General features: G+C 38.5%; 1 protein-coding gene across 1 annotated transcript in view; it reads left to right on the top strand.

Moving 5' to 3' along the window:
* The first annotated feature begins 4,984 nt into the window (after nucleotides 1–4,984).
* scfd1 (sec1 family domain containing 1) overlaps nucleotides 4,985–18,205 on the top strand; it is a 38,617-nt gene continuing 25,396 nt past the window's right edge. The window contains exons 1-10 of the mRNA XM_085379160.1: nucleotides 4,985–5,038; nucleotides 6,220–6,290; nucleotides 6,885–6,973; nucleotides 7,598–7,688; nucleotides 8,677–8,799; nucleotides 9,167–9,254; nucleotides 13,726–13,815; nucleotides 14,731–14,786; nucleotides 15,786–15,871; nucleotides 16,294–16,393. Of these exons, the coding sequence (XP_085235286.1) occupies nucleotides 5,008–5,038; nucleotides 6,220–6,290; nucleotides 6,885–6,973; nucleotides 7,598–7,688; nucleotides 8,677–8,799; nucleotides 9,167–9,254; nucleotides 13,726–13,815; nucleotides 14,731–14,786; nucleotides 15,786–15,871; nucleotides 16,294–16,393 (825 nt within the window). The 5' untranslated portion in view covers nucleotides 4,985–5,007. The remainder of the gene's footprint in view (nucleotides 5,039–6,219; nucleotides 6,291–6,884; nucleotides 6,974–7,597; nucleotides 7,689–8,676; nucleotides 8,800–9,166; nucleotides 9,255–13,725; nucleotides 13,816–14,730; nucleotides 14,787–15,785; nucleotides 15,872–16,293; nucleotides 16,394–18,205) is intronic.

The raw sequence follows: 18,205 nt of genomic DNA, 5'->3' as shown, positions 1-18,205 counted from the left end.
CAGATTTTTTTTTCTGTGTTGTGTCAGCTATTAAGCTAGCAATGTAAACAGAGTTGGCAGCAGATTAGGATCAAGCATAACACTTAACATTTCATTTCTGTATGAGAATCTGAATACATTTGTCAGTGGCATATTTTGCACTGCTGTAACTTTACAACAGGACTTGTAGAAGGAAGTAGAAATGTACAAACTTTTACGCTCATTAAATTGAAACTACATTGTCATTTCAATTTCATTCATAATTTTGGCCTATAGCTTCAAAAAAAGCTAATTTTCATTTAAATAAGATGCCCAGAAAGCTGCAGAAGAAGAAATGTTAGCTGGAGCTTTGCCAAATAAGGAGAACTGTGGCTTTCCTGCAACTTTTTACCTTAGTGTCCTGTTTATCACACATAATAAAAAGCATTTACTGTCTGGTTGTGGTGCTCTTTGTGATAGGGCAGCATTTTTTTATTTTATTTTTTTTACTTCAACTTCTTAACACATTGGGTTTTTCTCAAAACGAACCCAACAACAGCAGTGCATTTTGTGATGAAATAAATTGTGCCGTCCTTATAGCAAATTTGGTTTTCCACTTGCTGTGGAGGGTGAAGCAGCGCACAGTTAGATTAAGACTTGCTCGTTTATCAAGGCAGTTCATAAATATGTAAGCTATAGTTTAGATGTGTAAAATGTGTTAATTTCATTTGGTTTAAGTGTTTGTGTATAGGCAAATGTTTGTCATGCTGAGGGCAAACTGCAGTTTCTGTTTGTAGAGTTCAAAAAACTGTTGTTGATTCATTCTGATGATATCGTATTTTTGTGTCTGTAAATTCAAACTGGGTCCTTATGCTGCTAATGTCATTTGAAGTTTAAACTGGTGTTAGGCAGCCATTCTTCCATAGCATGAACAACAGTAATATTCTAAGGCAGTTTTGGACTAGTAATATTAGTTTTTGAATTATTGTTAGTTTTAGAAATTTCAGGTATTTTTTAACTGCTTTCATATGCAATCATTCAGGGTGTTTATTTTGATTGAAGTGCTGATTGCTGCCCACAGCATCGTGTTTTGGAATACGGTTTTAAGGGTTTAAAAGCATTACAAGGTGAAAAGAAATGGCACTTGTGTATCATTCTTACATCTACTTGTATGACCAGGGCCTTCTTAAATAAACCGGACACGAGTGAACAAAGGTGACTAAATCTGCAGTCTCCATGAAACTTTTCAACTCATATACTCTTTCACCAGTCTGCAAATAAATACTGTGATGGCGGTCAGACCCACACCAGGTCCTGAGTTTGATATGTAATGAATCTCCACCAGGAGGTAATGTGGCAGATACCCACAAAGAAAAATTGGTATGGCCCGGATCTGGCCCACACAATATGCTTACACATGGCCCACCTACCGCGAAGAATGACGGCCCTTTGGTGGCCCAGATCTGGTTTGCCAGAGGTGGCCCACACATGGGCCAGCACAAGGCCAGTTGCAGACACACTGCTGGCCCTGTGCTGGCCCAGAACAGTTTCAGCTCTGGCCCCAGATGTCCTTAATCAAGCCATGTAATAACAACATGTGCTGGAACATACATAATAGTGCAAAAATACCATGACAAAACTCTGTTCAGACAGTGAATGGACTGATTCTCATCTATATGAGAATCAGTCCATTCACTGTCTGAACAGAGCACTTCTCTACCCTCACATATTACTCAAAGTGCTCTATACAACATGCCACATTCACACACTTTTTCTAAACTGAGTGCTTCCTAACTACATTTGAAGTCTCCACACGCTGACTAGAGGAGAGAGGGGTCAAACCACTAACCTTCCGATCAGTAGATGCCCTGCTCTACCTCCTGAGCTACAGCCACCCAGTGTTGAACATGAGTAAACCCTCACTAGGTTTCGGATAAAGTGTACACTCACAAACCTGTCAAACCTGCATTTGAAACGCTGGCTACCATAGGAGTATAGTATTGAAACATGGCATTTGGGTCTTCTAAAGAAAATAGGAACATAAATAGTGCCATCATTGCCAGACCTGGCCCACATCTGGTTGACATACACCCTGCCATGACACCAGTCAGTCAGAAGTGCCAGCTTGGTGCCAGATCCGGGTCATACCCGTTTTCTATGAGCCTGGGCCAGATGGACCAAACCACAATCAGTCCAGATATGGCATGCCATCACATAAAGAGTGCTATCTATGCCAGGCCTGGCCTATATCTGGATGACATACGTCTTATCATGCCAAGAGTCAGCCAGCAGTGCCGGCTTAATACCAGATCTGGGCCAGACCTGCTTACTATGTGGGTAACCCTGGGAATCTTCACCATTAATAAGGAAGGGGCAGAACCTACAGATGACCTTAAAGATGTTGGAAGAATCATGAAGGTGTTAAAGTGCTTCATGACCACATAACATTGCAAATGCATTCGCCATTTTATTTAGCCTCATTTACTCATTGGTCTTGAGCTACCCCACAAAGCCTAAGTACACATTTGAGGTTTTACAAAAAATTGTGATGGAACTGGATGGAAACTGTCTCTCAACAAAAGATCTAGTTTGAACTGTTTGAATGAAGAGTTCAGACAAGAGATTTCAAGAAAACAGGGGAGCACTGAAAGACTGTTTAGTGTACCCTTGAAACCCTTGGACAAGGGTTTTTGTCCCAGACTATCAACACAACTGGAATATTTTGGATCCACACATTGAACTACTAATGGTCTTCGGAAATGATGTCTGAATATATTTTAGCAGACTTTTAAATTGTTCATATGAGGTTTTCATTTTATGTTGGTCAGGGAAGGGGGGGAAATATAAATGGAGACTGTAACAAAGATTGGCATGAAAAAGTGGGCAATAAGAGATGGACTGTGGTCCAGTCCGGTTATGTGGACCCTCAGCAAAGATGAATAATGTCAGAAACACCAGTTTTATTGTTTCACTGTGTTTTTTAATTTATGTATTTAATATAACTGAAAATGAATAAGAAACCTGTAACAGATGATAAAACACATTAACACACAGATTACATAATAACACAAACAATCATACTGGCAGTGATTGCTTGTACTAAATTAAAATCCATTAAGAATGCGGTATTTATTTAAGGTTATTTTTCTTTACACTTTCAGTTGGCATGCGCTTTTCAAACATTACTTTTAAACTATTTAATATAGCAGTTATTCCATTCACTCACTCACATCTTTAATAGTTTTTGAGCTGTTGGTGAAAAATGTGTTCATGACAGTGCAGATTTCACTCATTTTGTGTAAGTTTAAGCATGTAACGATTTGGTTATTTTTAATACAAAAAAGAGTTTGAAATCATGCTTTCATGCTATTTATGCCTTTTTTGTTGCTTTTTTAAAAAACTTATTCTTTTTAAACTGTATTTATTTTTTTAAAACTGTATTTATTCTTGTAGAGGCTGTAGAGGCAGGTGAGAAACAGTATTTCATTTCAGGCTGAGTAACACCATACGACATGACAATAAACTTCTTGAGTCTTGAGTCTTGAAATTAAGTTAGACTTGTGTTTTTAAATGAACCACCCTATGTTGTGTAGCTTTCTGGATTTTATACTTATTGGACTACATACTTATTTACTATATAGGCTATACAGTACATAAAATCCAAATTTGCATGTTTTATATAACTGAAATGTTTAATTATATGGGCTAAAGAAAATAAGAAAGTTATAGAGTATATTTATATGAACCATGTGTATACTTACTGCATTTGATGTATTTTGACGATATATAATGCATATTACAGAATGTAACACCTGCATGTGTGTAAAAGCCTTTGATTTTGCTACCACATTCGATTTCCATGCCACCCTCATACCAGCCTAAGAAAATTTCTCTAGATCTGCCCCTGGAGAAGAATGTTCACTATTAGTGCTATATGGATTGATATTGCTACTATAGATGCTTAAGGGACTAGAAAGAGAGAGCATATTTCTCCTGTTTTGGCTTCCCTTCATTGGCTTCCTGTTAAATCCAGAATTGAATTCAAAATCCTGCTCCTCACATACAAGGTCTTAAATAATCAGGCCCCATCATATCTTAATGACCTTGTAGTACCATATCACCCTATTAGAGCACTTCGCTCTCGCTCTGCAGGCCTACTTGTTGTTCCTAGAGTATTTAAAAGTAGAATGGGAGGGAGAGCCTTCAGTTTTCAGGCCCCTCTTCTGTGGAACCAGCTTCCAGTTTGGATTCGGGAGACAGACACTATCTCTACTTTCAAGATTAGGCTTCAAACTTTCCTTTTTGCTAAAGCATATAGTTAGGGCTGGACCAGGTGACCCTGAATCCTCCCTTAGTTATGCTGGAATAGATGTAGGCTGCCGGGGGATTCCCATGATGCATTGAGTTTTTCCTTTCCAGTCACCTTTCTCACTCACTATGTGTTAATAGACCTCTCTGCATTGAATCATATCTGTTATTAACCTCTGTCTCTCTTCCACAGCATGTCTTTTATCCTGTCTTCCTTCTCTCACCCCAACCGGTCGCAGCAGATGGCCCCGCCCCTCCCTGAGCCTGGTTCTGCCGGAGGTTTCTTCCTGTTAAAAGGGAGTTTTTCCTTCCCACAGTCACCAAAGTGCTTGCTCATAGGGGGTCATATGATTGTTGGGTTTTTCTCTGTATCTATGAAGCGCCTTGAGGCGACTTTTGTTGTGATTTGGCGCTATATAAATAAAATTGAATTGAATTGAATTAAGGCTGAGCTCATTTCAAATATTTCATACTCCTAATCAATTCCTCATATTCTATTAAATCAGTGCCTGTAGTGGCTGTTTTGTGAGGACCACATAACTCTGAAAAACAGCTGTTAAAAATTTCATTATTGGTCTACTGGAAAACGGAACTTTACTTTGATGATCTGCGTTCTTTCTTGTATTCTCTGTTAAACAGCACCAGAGTGAGACCTCTTCACTTTCTACTCTTCTCTGACGTGTGAGCTGACGTCGAGCTGGTGCCACGTCATCAGTCACTCCGTAACTAACAACATCAAACATGGCGGCGTCTGTCCGGGAGAAGCAGACAGGTTTGTTAAAATGTTTTCTTTCCTTCGTTAGCATTATATCAGGCGAAAGACAGCAGCGCTGACGGTCTGTGGAGAGGTCCACCAACCCGAAGTCTGACTGAGATACCATTCCCCCTCTTAAATAGCTGACAAACTAAACTACGCGCTAAACTAACAGGGGCTGAGCTACTTCATTAATGTTCCTGTTTCACTATTTATAGCGGAACTCGTTCATTTTTCCTATATTTACAGACACGTTAACTTGTCAACCACACTGTTAAATTATGTACCCAAAGTTAACCCGTCGTCCTGTCAGCTATCAGTGCTGCTAGCTCTACTACGGTAGAAATAGCTACGGATAGCTAGCCTCCTGCTAACTGTGAAGAAAGCCTTAAGCTATTTCTAGTTTCTAGCTTCATATACACTGGATGAATCCTCTCGTCATCATGTGATTATACTCTTATGGTTTCAGTAAGCTTTGTTGTTTGGATCAGTTTATTGTTGTATTGCTTTTTAATATTATTTATTAATATTAAATATTGGATGGACAGGAGAATGTGGATGTCTTATTCTTGCATATACTTTTTTTTATTCAAGTACATTTATTGAATATTTTTGTGGGCAGTCTGGTCAGTGAATAAAGAGATTTATCAATGTGTGATCTAGAGCTGCAGTGATTAGTGGGATTATCAAATCGATAGCTGGCAAAAAATAAAGCTAGCTGTTTACTGCAGTCCCAGAGGACTGCATCAGTAGTCTAGTTTCAAGTTAATAAATATTTTCTCTATGAAATGCTCAGAGAAATGTTTCCACACACTAAAATCACATCCTACAGAATTTCGTTTTTAGTCAAAAGTGCAACAGTTAGTCAATTATGATTATCATAGCAGATAGTCATTATTGATATTTTTAAGAAACAAATGTGACAAATAAAGCCTAAAATGCAAAGATTTTAGGCTTTATTTTGTCATATGGCATGCCATATCCCCAGGCTCGTTTCACTATTAAAAAAAAAAAGCATGTTAAACCCTTGACATATTTCAGAAGAGTATTTGTTGAGATGTCTAAAACAACATTTTGATTACAGAAACAACTGCTTCTCAGTTAAGCTAGTATTAATGGAGCAGTATTTATTAGCCATGTGGATACTGATCTGGTTGTGTGTGCCCTAACATAAAAGTTTCTGTGTTGCATTTCTGCAGTCGCTTTGAAGCGAATGTTGAACTTCAATGCACCTCCTCTGAAGAACACTGCAGCTGAGCCAGTATGGAAGGTAAGTCACTTTGACAGTGCAGTAACTCAACAGGCGTCAAGGAAAAACATCCAGCCTGAAATCATGACTTAAATACTGAGACTCATACTCGCCGTGCATAAATGCTCAATGTCTTCAGAAAATGCAGTGTGCTGCATTGTGTGTTAAATCTTATTTAGGATTAACTCAGCCTCTTAAAATCCACATCCTGTGTTTCTAAGAGGAGTTGAAGGGACAGTGTACGTGCTTACTGTGTAATGAAGAATGTCATGCTTTTCAAGGTGAACTCAAAGTTTAATAAATAAATACATAATAATTCTATAGTTCACACAGGCCATGTAGTCAACCTAAGCCACAATGCTGGCAAATCAGCTGATGTCAGTGCCAGCCCACATCCCCAACTCAATCTTTCATGCTGTTAATCAGTGTATGTATGTATCAGTAGTTCACCCTCAGATCTGCATTCCACTAGCAATCACTGCTTTCACATGCCAGACTTTTCACACAGTGAAAGCAGTCACATAAATAAGTGTTGTGTGGTTTATCAGTAAGACTTTGTATTTGTGATTTCTGCCTGGGTCAGAAAAAGTCTTTTGATCTCTGCCTTTTCTGCAGGTGTTAATATATGACCGGTTTGGCCAAGACATCATCTCCCCACTGCTGTCTGTCAAAGAGCTCCGAGACATGGGCATCACTCTGCATCTGTAGGACACACACACACACACACACACACACACACACACACACACACACACACACACACACACACACACACAGAGCTGTTTTAAGAGAACAGCAAAACAAAATATTACATAATCAAAAATAATCATAATCATCGGTAATCACCACAAAGCCAGCTGGTCACATGCTCCTCTCAGAGAAGGCACTGGAGAGTCACCTCAGCTGTTTACCTCGGTTTAAATATGCTGTGGTTTTGGCACCAAAACTTTCACACACTTTTTCTGAAATCAGTTGTGTATAACAAAAAACTTGCTGTTATATAATCATTATAGAAATTCATAAATAGATTCAAAATATGAATGAATTAATACATTTCTTCAGTTGAATCTGTGAAAATAATAATTGCTAAAAATGTTTCATTTTCCTAGCAAAATATAAAGAAACAAGAGTTTTGCACAACATTGTAGCAGTTGATTATGGGGCAGCTGTTTCCCAAATTTTACTTTTGTTTCGTTTTGCAGTTTTTAACAGAGAAAAAATTTTGTGTGTGTGTGTGTGTGTGTGTGTGTGTGTGTGTGTGTGTGTGTGTGTGTGTGTGTGTGTGTGTGTGTGTGTGTGTGTGTGTGTGTGTGTGTGTGTGTGTTCAGGCTGCTTCATTCAGACAGAGATCCTATTCCAGATGTTCCTGCTATTTATTTCGTCATGCCCACAGAGGAGAACATCGACAGGATTTGTCAGGTGATCGCACACAGTAACTCATTAAGCTGCACTCAGCTCTTTGCCTGAGTGCGTTTATCTACTCTGGGAATTACAGAAGAGTTCCTTTCAGAAGTTGCAGGACCAAAACCATGAGCTAAAAGACGCTAAAAGCTCAAATCATTTTTCAGTTATCCCGTTTAATTTTCATCTGTCATTAAAGTTTGGTAAAAACATTGACAATCCCAGCTTTATTCGTTTATTCGTCCGCCTTTCTGGAGCTTGACCTTTCCTTTTTATTGAGAAATGATTTATCATTTTTCTGTGTTTGTGTCATCTGTGAGGAAAGCTCACGGCTTTCCTTCTTAAATTTAAGCCCAAGTTTCTGTGTTTTTGTGATTTGATGAGTTCATTAACCTCCTAATGCCTCTTTAACTCTTGAACTCTTTAATTGCATGAATCTTTAATTTCTCTTTGCTATTTGGGTTGATTGTGCAAAATTTAATATTGTGGTCTAGACATCCCAAAATGTGATGTCCACATATGTGGACGACAGGTTCTTAGAGGTTAAAAATGCAGCAGCAAAATATTGTTATTATCATTTATCATCTTTTAGCAACTGATGATACTCAGCATCCCACACTGGGATATTTTCTGGATTTTTGTTGTCAGAATACTCTAATACAGAACTTGCTTGCAATAAAGAACCAAGTACTGCTGCTTGGTGTGGAGGGAAAACAGAACTTGATGAATTGATCCCGATTCTTAAAGGATGTCTTGGTTCTGTTGTGTCATGTCATTTTTTTAAAATTGTGGCACATATAGTGTGGACACTTAGGGATGATCTTGAGCTCTGGAAACATTTTTGTTGATTATTTAACGATCCAATAATCAGTACTTGTCAGACTGAGATATTTTGGCCTACTACGCACTAATTTTTAGAAATGCAGTGTTCATCATATTCGCAATCTCATCATTGTGTGTGTGTGTGTGTGTGTGTGTGTGTGTGTGTGTGTGTGTGTGTGTGTAGGACTTGAGGAACCAGCTGTATGAGTCATACTATCTGAACTTCATCTCTGCCATCAGTAGAAGTAAATTGGAGGACATTGCCAGTGCCGCATTGGCTGCTAACGCTGTTACCCAAGTCACCAAGGTTACGTTCTTTCTGTGTTTATGAAGCACTCCTTTTTGGTGCAGTGACAACTAAATAAATGTTTAAAATGCAAAAATATTTCAATAAGGCAATGACAATTTATTAAATAACAAAAAAATTAGCAACATTTGACAAATGTAAATATTAAAAGGTTTATTTGATTTTTTTACTTTTGCTTTTATTACTATCATTATTATTATTATTATTGCTAGATTGTGGTCATTATTTTTGCTTCCTTCTCTTTGCAACCTTGCGGGATAATTTATATCAGCTCAGTAACACAGGTTTTGTAATAGATTCACCGAGCAGGTGTAACATTATTGTGTCCAGCACTAATTAATCAGGCTGATATCTGTTTGTGTTTCAGGTGTTTGATCAGTATCTAAACTTTATCACTTTGGAAGATGATATGTTCATCCTCTGCCATCAAAATAAGGAGCTCATTTCCTACCATGGTAAAACAAAGACACACACACACACACACACACCTTTCTGTCTTTGTGATCTAAATCTACAGTTTCCCGTTATTTCTACAACTCTGATTTTCCTCTGACAGCGTGATTGGAACAGATACTCTTTTGTCACAAAAAACATTCATGAAGTTTGGTTCTTTTATGACTTTATTATGGGTTAACAGAAAAAAGTGATCACATCTGCTGGGTCAAAAATATACATACAGCAACATGAATTAGCAATTTTGGTGACTTAGAAAGTTGTCAGTGAAATGAGCTTCATAGCATAGCCTCTTAACTTCTTGTGAGTGATTATGAGTGACTACAGCTGGTGACTTCTCTGAGGCCAGTTAAATAGGGCTCATTGGATACAAACGCTACAATGGGGACAGTCAAAGGAGCTCAGCATGGACCAAATTATTGACTTGAACAAGTCAGGAAAGTCACTTGGGGCCATTTCAAAGCAGCTGCAGGTCCCAAAAGCAACAGTGCAAACAATTGTTTGTAAGTATAAAGTGCATGGCACTGTTTTGTCACTGCCACGATCAGAAAAAAAACGCAAGCTGTCATCTGCTGCTGAGGGAAAAATGGTCTGGAGGGTGAAGAGTCAACCGAGAATCACCAAAAAGCATATCTGCCAAGAATTAGAAGCTGCTGGAACACAGGTGTCATTGTCCACAGTCAAACGTGTTTTGCATCTCCATGGACTGAGAGGCTGCCGTGCAAGAAGGAAGCCCTTGCTCCAAAAGCAGCACCTTAAGGCTCGACTGAAGTTTGCTGCTGATCACATGGACAAAGATAAGACCTTCTGGAGGAAAGTTCTATGGTCAGACGAAACAAAAATCTAGCTTTTTGGCCACAATGCCCAGCAATATGTTTGGAGGAGAAAAGGTGAGGCCTTTAACCCCAAGAACACCATGCCTACAATCAAGCATGGTGGTGGTAGTTTGATCCTGTGGGGCTGTTTTGCTGCCAATGGAACTGGTGCTTTACAGAGAGTAAATGGGATAATGAAGAAGGAGGATTACCTTCAAATTCTTCAACATAACCTAAAATCATCAGCCCGACGGTTGGGTCTTGGGCGCAGTTGGGTGTTCCAACAGGACAGTGACCCCAAACACACATCAGAAGTGGTAAAGGAATGGCTAAATCAGGCTAGAATAAGGGTTTTAGAATGGCCTTCCCAAAGTCCTGACTTAAAGCTCATTAAAAACATGGGGACAATGCTGAAGAAACAAGTCCATGTCAGAAAGCCATCAAATTTAACTGAACTGCACCAATTCTGTCAAGAGGAGTGGTCAAAGATTCAACCAGAAGCTTGTGGATGGCTACCAAAAGCACCTAATTGAAGTGAAAATGGCTAAGGGACATGTAACCAAACATTAGCACTGCTGTATGTATATTTTTGACCCAGCAGATGTGATCACTTTTTTCTGTTAACCCATAATAAAGTCATAAGAGAACCAAACTTCATGAATGTTTTTTGTGATAAAGAAGTATCTGTTCCAATCACTCTATCAGAGGAAAATCAGAGTTGTAGAAATAACAGGAAACTCAAGAGAGCCTTGATATTATGTTCTTTACAAGTGCATGTAAACTTTTGACCACAACTGTAAGTTGAAGCTTAAAACCAAATCTGAAGCTTCAAACAGCATTTTGATGTTGTGAGGTTTTTAGATGTATATTATTGTTTTCTAATAAAATAATTTATTTGAAACATTTTATTGAGTCACGTTTCAAAGTGCTTCACGGAAGAAGCTAAATAGGAAGATCAGAAAATCAAGTGACAATATAAGAGATAAAAGTATATGATAGTGATGTACACACACGAAGAAGTCCTTCAAAAGTACTTGGCAATCCATAGTTGTCATGCCAGACTTGGTGGGCAAAACAGTTCAGCAGTTCTTTATTCTCCAGCCCTCCTTTGAATATCTTTGAGTTTAAAAATGCCAGATAGTTACTGTGCTATTGAATGCACTACTCACTATGTATTTATAACTGTCAGAGGGGCGTAGAGTATGGCACCAACATGTGAGCATACATCTCCTAACCCTTTCCTACGGGTTTACCTGACCTGGAAAAATACTCACTCAGCTTTACTGTTATGACACAGCATTTATGAGATAAATGAATACTATAGGAACTTTTTTTCTGAAAGTCCAAGTCAACAAAATGTAAGATTTACGTGTGGCAGTTTGTTTAATCTAGCTATGTAGCACTTACCTGTGTTTTAATGAACAATTTAATGCTCCTCACCCCCCACGTGGTGGCATTATTTCATCCAAACATACATTTACAGAAACCAGAGAGCTCCAGTACAGCACCCACAGCCTGAGGACAAGATGTTTTGACAACATAATTTTTCCCCTCCCTTTCCAAACCAGTGAGCACTGTCAGTAGCAGATGTCACAGCCACAGCAATTGCTTTTTCTCCAGCACAGTTTGCAGCAAATTGCAGACCGCAAACCTTAGTAAATTGGGTTTGTGCGATTCATTTATACTGTTCTTCTAAAAACTTTTGCCCTCTCAAGCGGAAACATATGTATGGAAATACATGGAATTAAAGTACAAAACACAACGTGTTGCTTTAGGAAATTCTGACAGGACCTTTTTTTGGTCATCATTTTTGTGGGTCTTGTTTTTTTGAGTTATTATGATAAAAGCAGCCAGGAGATGACAGCAAAGTAGAACAGAGCAGGGTAAGGGCAAATACTACAAATAACCCGGAGCACATTAGAACCTGGACCGCTGTGTTCACTTCATGGCATATACATCACCTGCTTGGCACTAGGGCTGCCACAAACGATTATTTTGATAGTCGACTAGTCACCGATTATTTTTGCGATTAGTCGTCTAATCAGATCATCATCCATTAGACGTAAAACTACAGCTTATTGCACCAGCAGCATCTGCTCTTATATAACTATCATTAGCTTACAGCTTTAAGTGTTTAAGGTCTGTGCTAACTAAAAATAAAGACAAGATGATAGTTTATTAAATTTTAATGAAATTTGCAGATTGTTTCAGTGAAGTTTAATAAACTCCTTGCTATCTAAAATATAACAGGACACTGGAGTATATTCTGGAGCATCTCACACTTCTGATAATCAGTTGTCTGCTTGACGTTTATTCAGCTGTGTAAAAACTATAACTTTAATCTCAGACAAACTGATTTACTCAGGAACAAATAAAATACTAAAAAAAAAAGCCAAACAATAACATTTTAAGTTATCTAAGTGACTCATATATATTTAACCTGAGTAGCGAAAGACGGCGGTGGGTTTGAAAACGATTTGCGGGGAGTCCGGTGTTCTCAGGGCGCTAGTGAGCCTAGCCCCCGGCTCGCTAACGAGCTAGTGGGTAACAGATGTCTCCGAAAACGTCGGAGCGCTTTTGAAAATATGTGGTGTCCTGATAAACTGAGCAGATATTTGAGGTTTACACAGCTACATTCTCGCCTGAAAATATGTTAAACGTTTATTTTGTGACCCAGAAAGAATAATAAGAGTAACATTAAAACTAACTAGCTGCTGCCATTGTTGGAAACTGCGCTGGGTCGCGCTATGAATTCTGGGACACAGCTGCTTCTTCTTCTTCTTCTTCGGGGTTTAACGGTAGCTGACATCCTTGTACATGCAATGCTGCCATCTTCTGTTTCAGTCCGTTATTACACTCTTAAATCCTGCCACTTATTCCTGCGTCTTTTGTGATCTTACAAAGTTTCAAACGACGCGTCGACTATTAAATCAGTCGTCGACGATTTTGATAGTCGACGTAATCGTGACTAGTCGACAAATCGTGGCAGCCCTACTTGGCACACTGAGCTAAACAATGACCCTAACACTAAAAGAGGGTTACATGCTGGTGCAGACCATTAGCAAATCTGTCCCCGAGACTACTGAGGTGCCTTCACCTGCCTCGTCTGAAATCATTATTTCACTTATCCATTTAAATCTACTTAGATTTAATTGAAGTGTAATAATATTTTAATTTAAAGGTTCTGCTAAAATATCAGCAGGATATTTCACATTGCAGAAGTAGTTTGTGATGAACTGATCTAAGATTGTGACAAATGGTGGTTTATTGCACATAATTCAGTATAAACCTGAAATCCATGTATTAAGAGTTAAGCTATCAGGTGTGTAGATTAGCAAAAGAACACAACACATTATGTGTCATAAAACCCTGATGGATATGTATGTGTAAAGAGGAGTATCTTGTCTTGTATTTCATATTATGTGTACTGACATTTATTAAATTCAAAGGAAATAGTATGACATACAGACAGCTTTAGTCACTGAAACTTGAATGACCAACACAAACACACTTATATATATATATAGTGAGCATAGCTTCCTATACTAGACGTAATATAATGACTAGAAGAGACATGTTGTTTTAGCTGCCACCTTTTCTACTTAAATAAACACAGAGTAAGTGTTTCTGCTTTGCCTGTTTTTTCACTCCTGTGCAGCCATCAACAGGGCAGACATCCAGGACACAGACATGGAGGCCATCATGGACACCATTGTAGACAGTCTTTTCTGTTTCTTCGTCACTCTTGGTGAGTGTGGCTCATAGAATGACAGCCAAGGCAAATATCTGATATCTGTGTGCTTACAAATTCACCTGGATTTCACAATGTTTATTTTTTTAGCTGAAGCATTTTTTTTTCAGTTGGGTGTGTTACTGTTACAGTCCACTAGATGGTAATACAATCTTTTTTTATTATCGGGGTAAAAACTCCTCAACTTGTCAAACTCCCTCGACTCTGTCAAAACCACAGTAGCTTTGCTAGTTTACAGTAAGGACAAATTGGCACAATACCACAGTGGCCAAAGTATGTAGATGGGAGTGGAAATCTCTTAGTTTTCTGTTAACGATTTATAATCACAAATGCAATCAGTCCTCTTCACTAATGTAGTATATACAGTAATACTGTTTCACACATGGCAATTTAAATCAGTGAAAACCAGCCAAAGAAGAATGAATAAGCTTTTCATGTAATGGTGAACTCTTTTGTCAGAATTTTCTGGGGATTGTGTGTTGGTCTGTAGGTTGGGACAGCTATTCACTGGGTCGATCTGAAAGTTCAGTTAGAAAGTTAGACTAACTCTCTGACTCTGTCAGTAAAACTGACCTTTTAGAGTCAATTTTTCTTTGTAAAACTGGTCTCAACATTTTTAGACCACAATAGTCAGTATAGTATTTGAAGGTTTTTTTGACAACCTTAAGTTACCTGTAACTCACTATTTGCACATCATTCTTATTAAATAGTGGCTCAACATTGAACCAAGTAGTGATGCTTCATTGGAAGAAAACATCTCTCTGAATTCTATTTGTCTGTAAACCATTTTAACCTTCTAATTTAGGGATTCTGTTGATAAAGATGTGTATCTCTTTGGCAATTGGCATTATTATTTTTTTTGTTGTTGTTAAGTTTAATGAGACTTCATTAAAGTGTATTGTTGTTGACCAGGTGCGGTTCCGATCATCCGCTGTCCTAGAGGAAACGCAGCAGAAATGGTTGCTGTGGTGAGTCCACTCTAACATGTAAAAACTGCTCATTGTATCTCAAAGTATTCCTTCCACTGCCCACCTATGACCTCAGTTGAGACTAGCAGAGTCCCATCCCCACTATATTGCATGTTGATGGGAACCTGCTCTTCCTCTCCTGAGTCGTTTGCCAGAAACATTTCAAGGCCGACCAAAAGTCTTGCTCTGTGACCTCAACGAACTCTTCCCACACCCCAGTTTTTGCCTTGGCTGCTGCCTTGGCTGCTGCCTTGGCTGCTGCCTTGGCTGCGCTCCGCTTAGCTTGCCGGTACCTGTCAGTATCCTCCGGAGTCCCTCAAGTTAACCATGTTTAATAGGACGACTCCTTTAGCTTGAAAGCTCTCTTCACCTCCAGTGTCTACCATCTGGTTTGGGAGTTACCACCACAACAGGCACCATCCCCCTTGCAGCCGCTGCTCCGTACAGCCATGTCAGCAATGGAAGTACAGAACATGTTCCACTCAGATTCAGTGGCCTCAAGTACTAGCCCAGACTCCTCCTCCACTAGCTACCTATTCCAGTTACCCAAAGCAGAGTTTCAGCAACTGGGGATCGGACCATGGTCTCTGGCTTCAAATGTTACCAAATCCACATTCCACTGGATCTCTATTACCCCTTCTACAGGTGGTGGGTCCATAGAAGGGGTGGCCCATATGGCTTATTTAGGCTGAGCCCTTCCAGGCCCCAAGGGCTAACACCCAATCACTATATGCACGTTGATCCCCCTGGGCCTAGCTCCAACAAGAGGTTGCTCAGAAACCCAAATCTGGTTGTTTTGTTTTGTTGTTTTTGTGAACTGGAACAACATTTAGGTGAATAGTTTGTTTTAAAAAAAATCATCCCTATGAATACCAGCATCCAAGATTTCCAACAAAAATAACACATTGGACAGAAAAATATTAAAGGCATTCACTTTAGTCATTATAATTTTGTGGAAATAGGAATGCTTTGTGTTGAATTGTGTACTTGTTTGTGTAGAAACTGGACAAAAAGCTCCGTGAGAACCTGCGTGATGCCAGAAACAGTCTGTTCACAGGAGACAGCATGACTGCTGGACAGTTCAGGTCAGCATTCTTAACGAATATGTTAGTTTCTGCAAAATTATAAATATTGGGAATATAAATCAGGTGATGCCATTTTTTCTTCTTTGTTTCAGTTATTATTTTAGTCTGTACCATTCTCATTCTGTAGTGTTGCTCAACTAGCATTAGCATGAGGAGTTAAATGGTAGAAAAACACACAGTATATACTGTATGTATTTATATTAGAGGAAGATCTAGATCGACTTTCAACATGTTAACATTAATGTTAACATTGACAATATTGCTTTAGATATCCACTGAATAAAAGGTAATCAGTATGGTTTACTTTAGTTTTTGAGTCCATGTGAGACTCTATCTCCCATCATGCAATATTTTTTCTCTGCCAGTTTAAATATTGGCCCTGTGTTTAACCACGCTCATCAGTATTATACTCTCCCCTCTAGCTTTCAGAGACCCCTGTTTGTCCTGGTAGATCGTAATGTGGACATGGCCACGCCCCTCCATCACACCTGGACCTACCAGGCGCTGATTCATGATGTGCTGGTAAGAAGTCACCTGTCTGAGAATGACCAGAAATACTTCTGCTTTTCCTTTTGTCTTTGAAGCTGCAAAACCATGTGGTACACAACAAATTTCATGGTGCCATCACCATCACAAACACAGTAGAGTCCATTTCATTGGCTGGATTCAGTGAAGGCGATTCCTAGCAGACTACAAACAGCTACAGCCTCTTTTGTTAGCACACCTGTCAATCAAAGAAGCCACTGCCATAACTTTAAACTTTCCAATATTCCATTGGATGAGTTTTTTAAAAAAGAAAGCAGTTATCCATTATTCAATTTTTAAGTGGGAAACTATCTATAGAGACCAAAACCTTTAACAAGTACTGGGCTGAAAACATTCTGTTTTTTGTCCTAAATTTGGACATTTTAAGATGGGGATTGGGGTCTGTGGGGATTAAATCGCTTCTGGAGTCAAACTCAATTGACTTTTAGAGAAACAGTAACTTTTAGTATGTCACTGGCCTCATTTTTCAGTCTCTGCTTGGTCTCTGACAAATGCTTCACAATTAGGGAAAATAAAAATGGAGCCGTTTTGCTTTCAGTTCTCAATGGTCATTTGAGTTTTGATGCTACTCAGTGCAGCATGTCAAAAGATTCTGTTACAAAAGAAGATTAAAGTTGTGTTAAGTTTGGGAATTCTAATTTCCATATAGTACGGAGAAATGAATGGACGATTCTTAGATTTCTCTACTGCGCTCATAGCTCCCATGGGTTAGCGACCTACCATCATTTTTCCTATGCTCTGTCCCTCCTCCTTGATACAAGCCCACAACACAAAGTCTGAAACTGACAAAAATCTAATTTGTAGCCGAAAAAAATTGAAACTGTTAAAAAAAAGAAAAGAAAAAAGATTAGCATTAAAAAAACATTTCATTTTTTTCATATTAAGTGCACTTGATTATCTGCCCCTGACTATTATTTACCCCTTTAATTTCTATGGAAGCAGAAACGGTGTACCTAATTTCTAATATACTACTTTGGCATCTTGGCTTAATTTTTGTTAAATAATAAACGGGTGTAGTGTGTTGTATTTTTCAGTGGCTGTATTTAGCTGATTTTAAGAACTGCTAAGGACTGGATGTTTTTATTAATGTCCTAATATATAAAACCTTAGAACTGAAGGAGGGTGTATTTTGTTTTTCAGATGACTGTACGCACATTATGGGGGCTTACTGAATCATAGTCACATTTATATGACTGTCAGAAACACATATCCCCATGTTCCCACAATGCACACAAATTCTCACACTAATTCTTGCCAGAGTGCTGTCAACTAGTGAGGTGTTAAGGTTAATACTGACAGCACTGGAATGTAGAGGTGAATGATGTATTATGTAATCAACACACACACACACAAATGTGCTTGCTCTCATAAAAGTTCAGCTTTTGCTAATAAAGCCCATAAACCATCACTCTTAAGTAGTCATTTGGTCTCATATTTATTCTTTATCACTTTCTCTTCAGAAAGTGTGTTAAGATTTTTAGAAAGTCAGATTTTTACATATCTGGTTAATATAGCACAAATAAACTTCTAGATCTGATCTGATTAATATGGGTAAGGCAGACCTCATTGCTGGATAGTGTAGGCGTCTATGAAAGCTGCTAGACAATACAAATAAAAAGTGTTTATAAATGATAAAAGTAGCGTCAGAAGTTATCTCATCTAGCCTGCCTGACTTATGGATGTTATTAGTCAATTTTAGCTTAGTTTGTGTGGGAGTTATTTTGAAATTAGCATCTTGAAAGAAGTCTGAATCAGACACTTTACTATAACTTTTGAACATACTGATTT

The sequence above is a fragment of the Diplotaxodon limnothrissa genome, linkage group LG19 (assembly GCF_057381915.1).
Source record: "Diplotaxodon limnothrissa isolate DT_005_m linkage group LG19, D_limnothrissa_male_GT1.1, whole genome shotgun sequence".
In the NCBI taxonomy this organism is placed as follows: Eukaryota; Metazoa; Chordata; class Actinopteri; order Cichliformes; family Cichlidae; genus Diplotaxodon; species Diplotaxodon limnothrissa.
Note: the sequence above shows the minus strand (reverse complement) of the source record. Positions and strands in the feature narration are given on the sequence as shown.